At 47.2% G+C, this 8,854-nt stretch overlaps 1 protein-coding gene and 1 long non-coding RNA gene across 2 annotated transcripts in view; one reads left to right on the top strand and one right to left on the bottom strand.

Annotated features, from left to right (window-relative positions):
• Positions 1 to 3,176, bottom strand: part of LOC308676037 (DNA-directed RNA polymerase II subunit RPB1-like) — a 40,479-nt gene extending 37,303 nt beyond the window's left edge. Inside the window, exon 1 of the mRNA XM_081341747.1 lies at positions 2,701 to 3,176. Within this exon, the coding sequence (XP_081197873.1) occupies positions 2,701 to 2,790 (90 nt within the window). The 5' untranslated portion in view covers positions 2,791 to 3,176. The remainder of the gene's footprint in view (positions 1 to 2,700) is intronic.
• A 909-nt stretch (positions 3,177 to 4,085) lies between these two features.
• On the top strand, positions 4,086 to 8,442 carry LOC308676083. Its single transcript, XR_014028259.1, has 2 exons — positions 4,086 to 4,320; positions 7,960 to 8,442. It is a non-coding gene; the product is annotated as an uncharacterized lncRNA (long non-coding RNA).
• The last annotated feature ends 412 nt before the right edge of the window (positions 8,443 to 8,854 follow it).

Raw genomic sequence — 8,854 nt, forward strand, 5'->3', positions numbered from 1 at the left:
CATAGGCGTGAAACCCAAGTGGGTGACTTTGGGCCAATCACCAGGTGATGGAGAGTTCTAGTCCCGCCTTAGGTGTGAAACCCGGCTGGGTGACTTTGGGCCAATCACCAGGAGACGGTGAGTTCTAGTCCCAGTTTAGGCATGAAAAGCAGCTGAATGCCTTTGGATCAATCACCAGGAGATGGTGAGTTCTAGTCCTGCCTTAGTCACAAAACCCAGCTGGGTGACTTTCAGCCAAACACTAGGAGACGGTGAGTTCTAATCCCGCCTCAGGTATGAAACCCGGCTGGGTGACCTTAAGCCAATCCCCCCCCCCCTCTCTCTCTCATTCCAGCCCACCTCACCGAGTTGTTGTTGTGGGGAAAATGGGAGGAAAGCATGCTGGATAGATTTGCCATCTTGCAGAAATTAATAAAGCTGGCTTATCGATGAAATCAATAAAAAAAGCAAAATGAAATCTCCGATTAGGATACCCCCCCCCAAACATCTCTTCTAATTCAGATTTATTGCCAATGGGATTAACAGGAGAGCGCATTTTTTTCACTGCACCAATTAAGAGATTGTTCAAATTGTCACAACCGCAGGTTTAACATCAATTGTCACAAATCCCTCTGGCTTAGTAAGATAATATTAGTTTTGCCAACTGGGAAGAAAAATAAACAGGAGTTACCCCATATCATTGGCAGAAAGATGTGTTTCACAGTCTCGCCCCACCCCCACCCACCCACCCACCCACACAAAGGGGCTTTTGCAAAAAAAAAAAGAGAAGGGGAGCTTGAAAATCTGGCTTGGCAGAATTCTGGACAAAAAGGCCTACGGTTGGGGCAAAAACGAAGCCTAAGCAGTATTGTGCAATAAAGTCGCTTAAGCCTACAGAACAGTTTCCAATCAGCTTACAGGAAGTCCCCAAGTTACGACGATTGAGCCCAACATTTCTCTTGCTGAGACATTCGTTAAGTGAGTTTTGCCCAAATTTACAACCGGTTTTGTGCTTAAGCAGATCACTGCAATTGTTAAGTTGGCAACATGGTTATTAAGTTAATCTGGCTTCCCCACTGTTGGGGGGGGGGGTTTGTCGCAAAAGGAGATCATGCAACCCCGAGACGCCGCAACCGTCATAAACGTGTCAGTTGTCAAGCGGCCGAATGCAAATCACGTGACCGTGACGGATGCCGCAACCGTCTTAAATGGGGAAAAAACGGTCGTAATTTTGAGTGCCGTTGTAATTTCAACCGGTCACTAAATGAACTGCTTTAAGTTGAGGACTAACTGTATTAGGTTTGCTTAGCTGCGTATTAAATTTGTATGCTGCCTATTTTACTGTTGCTGGGGATTCTGGGTGGTTTACAATGTAACAAAACGATAAAAAAACAAAATGACACAAAACCTAAGGGGATTCAATAAGTTAACTAGCAGGTTGTAGCGACTGGGTGAGGATGGGCCAGCTCCTCTTTCTCAGCCCGGCCCACCTCACAGGGTTGATGTGGGGGAAAAGGAGGAAGATTCGGAATAATCGCTTGCCTTGAGTGACTTGTAAAGTAATAATGGCGGGGGTAAAAATTGAGTAAAACCATCTTGAAATCTCAGCAAGCAAACTCTTTTGAAGGCTCTCCGCCCCCGCCCCCCGCCTGCCCCTTGAGCTGCCAATTTGCCCACCCCGTTGCTTAAAATTTTTCTTATAGAAGTATTAATAGTGGGGTGATAAAAATCAGATCGGTCAATCCAAAGTTTCAGCAGCCCAAAATTCTGCCCAAATTTTCCAAGTTGCCAACCGCTTGCCCCAGAGTCGCTCCGGATACAGGGGAGAGCGGCATATACATTTGATGATTTTGTAATTTTGGCCAGGAGTCTTTATCCAGCCCCCACACTCCTAAAAATCAGGATTAAAGGAAATGGGGGATGGGGGGAGAGAGAGAGAGAGAGAGAGAGAGAGAGAGAGAGAGAGCCCAATCCAGAGTGAAACCACTTTGGTTCGAAAAGGGAGGGGGCACTGATAAACAGATGGAGCTTCCTTTTTTTTTCTTTTTTCAAAGAGCCATTTTGCACTTGGAAAAACTGCAAACCTCCCGAGAGAGGAAGGGGGGGGATTTCGGAGAGTAGGGTGGTCACAGCCCCCCCCTAATTAACTCAACCCCTCAATTCATTTTCGCTTCTGCAAAGAAGCATTTGCGCTTGCAAAAAAAAGGTGCAAAGACCACCAGAAAGAGGGTAGGTGGGGTGGGGGCTGCTGGGGGAAGAGTCGGACCCAGAAAACTCCTCTAAAATACTCCCAAGACACCCCCCTCCCTCCAATTCCGACGGGAGCGCAAAATCGGGCCAAACCCACCCACCCACCCAATTTCTCTCTCTCTTCGTTTTGCAGAGGCATTCGTTCGCACTTGCCAAAAAAAAAAATAATAACTTGCAAAGGCCTCCAGAAAGAAAGGGGGTGGGGGTGTCCCAGAACACCCCCCCTAAAGCGACTCGAAGACCCTTCCCCTTTTTTTTCATTTTCTTGCAAAAAAAAAATAATCTTGCAAACTGCCCACCCCCCAAGAAAGAGGGGAGGAAAGCGAGGGGGGGGCTTGCTTGGGATAGTCGGGAGGGTCGCAGCATCCACCCTAAGTACCCCAAGACACACAACCCCTTCCCCAAATTCCGATGGAAAAGCAAACTTTGGAGACGACCCCCCCCCCACCCCTCCGAGGCTGGACCACCCACCATCTCATCCGGGCTGAGGATGCCGAACTGCACGCGCTTGATGGTGCGCAGCGGGCACGCGCTGTCCCCGGAGGGCGCGCCCCCGTGCATCTTGCCCCTCTTTTCGCCCCCCCCCCCTTTCTCGCGTCCGCAGCCGCCTCCTTTTTTTCTCTCTCTCCTTCCTTCCTTCGAGTCACGTGACGACGCCGCTGCTGCTGTTGCTCTGCCTACGCCTTAGTCCGTCACCAGCCCGGAAGAGGCCACAGCAGCCGCCGGCCCTTCCCCGACACTCCGGGTTGGTTGGTTGGCTTTTTTTTTTACGCCGCCGGACCGAGCTCGTTCCCCACGCCGGGATGCGAGTCCAACCCACGCGGGGAAGAGGAGGAGGAAGCGACGTCCCCGACGGCGATTGTTTTCCCCCCCTACACGCGACCACGTCCGGCCGCTTCTCCCCTCCCTCCTGTCCTCTCCCTCCGCGCTCTCCGGCGCGACTGAGCGAAGGCGGCTCCGTCGCCGCCTTATATAGCCTCGCTCCCCCGACACGGGGCTACAGGAGTACAACGGCAAGGGCGGAGGGGGCGGGGCCGCGGCTGCGCGGTCTCCCAACGGAAGGAGGCGTGGCCAGGCCAGAGGTTGGGGGGAAACAAGAAAAGAGGCGGCGCCGGAGAGGGAGAAAAGATCGAACCAAATTGGTGGCTGGGGGGGGGGAAAGGAAAAGTACAGTAAATAAATGATAGAAACCTTATTTAGGGTTTGTTGCGTTATTTTTTTTTCGGGGGGAGGGGTGAGGCAGCCGGGTCGTTTTCGGTTTGCCTAACTTTCGGCTCAGTCGTGCTTTTTATTATTTATTATTTATTATTTTAAAAAAACGCCTGTTGAACAGAGATCCGAAATGTGCACCAGGCAACTTGGACTAAAGAAAGTTAATTAGGTTACTGAAAAACATTTGGATAAAACGTCCTTTGGCGTGCTTGGTAGAATTACTTGGGTCTTTTCAAACTTAAAAGTTTTTTCGGCAGCTTGTAATGCAATGGAAGCAGTTTGGGGGTTGTTTTTTTGGGTGTGTTTTTTTTTTGCAAAGACTGCAAGTTATTCTAAAAAGGCCTAAACCCCAAAAGCTTATTTGATAGAGCCCAAGCCTTGCCATTCCTCTCAAATTAGATTAATATACAATTTCCTTAATTATTCTGCTTTCCCCCCCTTCCTTTTGCTCATGGTACAGTCCTGACGGAAAAAAAGCGCCTTTCCCGAAGATTTCCGACCTGCCTCATTGATTATTCATGAGCTGCGAAAGGCGGGGGGAAAACAAAGCCGCCCTTTTGGGGGAGGGGGGAGTGGCCACCTGCCGAACGTTTCCGAAAATGGCCGAAGAGGCCCCGAGGGTGGAGAGTCGGGTGCCTCTCAGAGCCAGCTTTGATGGAGCGAGTAGCCGAGGAGGATGGAACGCTCCGACGAGCGGCCTACGAGGCCTCGGCCTCGCGTGATTCTCCTGGCCCGGAGAGGCGCGCTCTCGCCCGGCTTCTCCGCTTAGGAAAGCGCGCTGCTTCGGGGCCTAACTTCCACAACTGACTCGGGCCTTGCCGGAGCCCGATTTGAGGCTTACGGAGGGCGAAAAGATAGGGGAATTACGGGCCGGAACAGGTGAATTCATCTTCATGGGGGCTGGAACGTTTTATTTCTTTGTGAAGGGGCGACTTGGGTGGTGGTGGGGGGGGTTTGTCAGGACTTTGCTGCTATTGAGGGGTTGGGGGTGAAATTGTGACAGGAAAATGGGGAAAAACTCGGTCTAGGGGTGGAAATTATCTGACAGGAGTGGATCGGGGGGGACAGGGAGGAAGTAAATAATGGGGGGCCCTTCAAATGGGGGGCTGGGGGGGAGGGGAAGCGATTTGGGGGGGCTCCTGAGGCCATGAGGTGTGAGAGAGAACAAATTTGGAGTGAATGGAGAAGTGGGCAGTTAATAAAGGTTTGTGGGGCTGGGGGGGGCTCAATGTGTGGGGAGGGGGAGGTTAAAGGGGGGCAGAGAGGGGGGCAGATTGAGGGGTGTCTTGCCCCCTCCCTAGGGAAAAAGGGGGTCCCCCCCATCCTAGGGGGCAAGCTTCCCACCATAGATAGGGTCACTGTGGAGTTGTGTTAGGCCTGTTTGCATCCCCAGCACAATAAAATCTGGAAGTGGGGGGGGGAGAAAAGGGGGAAAAAAAAACATTTTATTTTTGTATTTTGTTCCTGGGGGGGGGTGCAAAAAAGCCAAGGCTTTTTTTTGTCTTTTTTTCCTTCCTTCCTTGCACTGGTTTTCTCCCTTTCTTTCCGTTTTCTTGCTTCTCTCTTTATTTTCATTTTGTCTTTTTTACAGGATTGTAACCTTCATAAAGAAGCGTGAAAGGAAGAAATGACGTTGAGGGTGAAATATATATATGGGGGTGTATGTATATGTGGGTGTGTGTATATATTTATACACACACGCACATATACATACATACATGCATGCATACATACACATATTTATTTATTTATTTTTATTTTTATTACATTTATATCCCGCCCTTCTCCGAAGACTCAGGGCGGCTTACAAGCTTAGCAGTAGCCTTCATGTATGTATACATATATACATACATACACATATATGCATTCACATACACAAATACTATACAGTGGGACAAAAAAGTATTTAGTCAGCCACCAATTGTGCAAGTTCTCCCACTTAAAAAGATGAGAGAGGCCTGTAATTTTCATCATAGGTATGCCTCAACTATGAGAGACAAAATGGGGGGAAAGAATCCAGGAAATCACATTGTAGGATTTCTAATGAATTAATTCGTACATTCCTCAGTAAAATAAGTATTTGGTCACCTACAAACAAGCAAGATTTCTGGCTCTCGCAGACCTGTAACTTCTTCTTTTAGAGGCTCCTCTGGCCTCCACTCGTTACATGTATGAATGGCACCTGGTTGAACTTGTTATCAATATAAAAGACACCAGTCCACAACCTCAAACAGTCACACTCCAAACTCCACTATGGAGTTTCTATGTAATAGAAGATACTCAGGAGATTTTAAGGACTTCCTCTGCGTAACAATGGCAGCTACTGACTGGATCTCCAAACTCAACATTAAACTCTGAAATGTTATTTCTGTTTTCCTCTTAGGTTTTATAATTGCTTCTTTTTTAAAAAAAAATGTTTTAACTGTTCTAACTTGTAAATATGAAGTGCTTTTAATTCTGTGTGACCAGCCATACGCTAAATAAATAAATCCACTATGGCCAAGACCAAAGAGCTTTCGAAGGACACCAGAAACAAAATTGTATACCTGCACCATGCTGGGAAGACTGAATTTGCAATAGGCAAGCAGTTTGGTGTGAAGAAATCAACTGTGGGAGCAATTATTAGAAAATGGAAGACATACAAGACCACTGATAATCTCCCTCGTTCTGGGGCTCCACGCAAGATCTCACCCCGTGGGGTCAAAATGATCACAAGAACGGTGAGCAAAAATCCCAAAACCACACGGGGGGGGGACCTAGTGAATTACCTGCAGAGAGCTGGGACCAAAGTAACAAAGGCTACCATCAGTAACACACTACACCGCCAGGGACTCAAATCCTGCAGTGCCAGACGTGTTTCCCCTGCTTAAGCCAGTACATGTCCGGGCCCGTCTGAAGTTTGCTGGAGAGCATTTGGATGATCCAGAACAGGATTGGGAGAATGTCATATGGTCAGATGAAACCAAAGTAGAACTTTTTGGTAAAAACTCGTGTTTGGAGGAGAAAGAATGCTGAGTTGCATCCAAAGAACACCATACCTACTGTGAAGCATGGGGGGTGGAAACGTCATGCTTTGGGGCTGTTTTTCTGCAAAGGGTCCAGGACGACTGATCCGTGTAAAAGAAAGAATGAATGGGGCCATGTATTTTGAGTGAAAAACCTCCTTCCATCAGCAAGGGCATTGAAGATGAAACGTGGCTGGGTCTTTCAGCATGACAATGATCCCGGGCAACGAAGGACATAAGAAGCATTTCAAGGTCCTGGAGTGGCCTAGCCAGTCTCCAGATCTCAACCCCATAGAAAACCTTTGGAGGGAGTTGAAAGTCCGTGTTGCCCAGCGGCAGCCCCCAAACATCACTGCTCTAGAGGAGATCTGCATGGAGGAATGGGCCAAAATACCAGCAACAGTGTGTGCAAACCTTGTGAAGACTCACAGAAAACGTTTGACCTCTGTCACTGCCAACAAAGGGTATATAACAAAGTATTGAGATGAACTTTTGTTATTGACCAAATATTTATTTTCCACCATAATTTGCAAATAAATTCGTTAGAAATGCTACAATGTGATTTCCTGGATTCTTTCCCCCCATTTTGTCTCTCATAGTTGAGGTATACCTAGGATGAAAATTACAGGCCTCTCTCATCTTTTTAAGTGGGAGAACTTGCACAATTGGTGGCTGACTAAATACTTTTTTGTCCCACTGTATATATAGTATTTTACAGGGCCGAAAAAGAGGGAAGCCATATCCCCCCCTCTCTCTCTCTCTCTCTCTCTCTCTCTCTCTCTCTCTCTCTCTCTCTCTCTCTCTCTCTCTCTTCCTCCTTTAGCACTGCTCCTTTTTCTTTCTTGTTGCCTTTATTTTGATGTGTTTTTGACAGGATTAGAAAAACCTGGGATGGGGAGACAATAAGTTGCCAGAAGCTCTTGTCTCCAAATAACCAGTTTTTCTTTGGTTTTCGCGGGTGTTTGTATGTAGATCTTTGGTCATTCGGGTTTTTTCCCCACGTAGAATTGGAGGTATCAGGGCAACGTTTCGACGAAATCTCATCCGTCATCCTCCCTGATACCTCCAATTCTACGTGGGAAAAAACCCGAATGACCAAAGATATTTATTTATAAAGAAAATTTGGATGCCCATTGTACCATAGGGTAACTGGGTGGCTTGCAATTCTAAAAATATATCTCTACGTGTATTAAAGCATAAATAAATTAAAACCAAACATTAAAATCTGAGGGCAAGGGGGGAGGGGGATCCGTTGTTCCTCGATCAATCACCTCCACGGTGCTATTATTAAATTTAATAAGTTTATTAAATTCATTAAATATTCATTAATACATTAACTATAATTTACTGACCCTTTAAAAGGGCTGAGTGATCTGCTGAGGGGGTAGAGGAAGGTCTTAATTTAAATATAGGTAGTCCTTGACTTGTGACCACAATTAAACCCCCAAATTTCTGTTGTTAAGTGAGACATTTGCTAACTGACTTTTTTCCCCCCGACTTTGCTTTTCAAAAGGTCACAAAAAGCGATCACATGACCTTGGGACACAGCAACGGTAATAAGCGTGAGTCGGTGGCCAAGCATCTGGATTTTGATGCCCGTGATCCTGGGGATGCTGCAAACTCCGAAAAACGGCCATAAGGTCACATTGTTCAGTGTCGTTATAGCTTTGAAGGGTCACTAAATGAGCTGCTGTAACACGAGGACTAACCTGTAGTGGGGTAGCAATTTTATTTTATTTTTTTAGGATTTCTGGCCGAAGGAGGAGAAGGAATGGGATATAGGCCAAAAACGGGATATTCAGGAAAAAGAGAGAAGAATCTGAAAGCATCCCGATGGTCCAAGAAACGGACGGTAGTTGGGAAAAATCAAAATAAGGTATTTTTGGCACAGCTCAGGCTGATGCTTGCATTGCATACGCTGTATCCTTCCGCAGGAATTTGGAGGGGAATTAAAAGATAAAATGGATGCCACGTGTTTAAAACCTGGAAGAGGGGGGGGGGGAGAAAGATTGACCGGCAGACTTTTGGGAGGGAAGAAACACCGTTCCACACGACGTGCAAACACGGAGGGGGTCCCGGTGAAACGGCTGCGCTAAACGGTCGTGTGTGGCTGGTTGGCTTTTGCCGTCCTGGGTTGTGTGAATGCGGCCATTGTGGTTTGTTCAATTGGATGCCGCTCAGCTTGCCCTCAAGCAGCTCCCCGCGGCTGCCAAATGTCATAAATAGCTATAAAACAATTAAAAGGTTAAAACGGATGTTAAACCTTGTTTCACGATGTTTCATTTACGTGCGGCTCCTGTATATTGGGTGTGTGTGTGTCCTTTTAGCTCTCCGAGCTTGGTGGTTTTGTTCAGACTGATCACGTCATTACAATGAGCAGTGATGATGTTCCCTCGTTGGGTCATGAA

The sequence above is a fragment of the Vipera berus genome, assembly GCF_964194415.1.
Source record: "Vipera berus genome assembly, chromosome: W".
NCBI classification, from domain to species: domain Eukaryota; kingdom Metazoa; phylum Chordata; class Lepidosauria; order Squamata; family Viperidae; genus Vipera; species Vipera berus.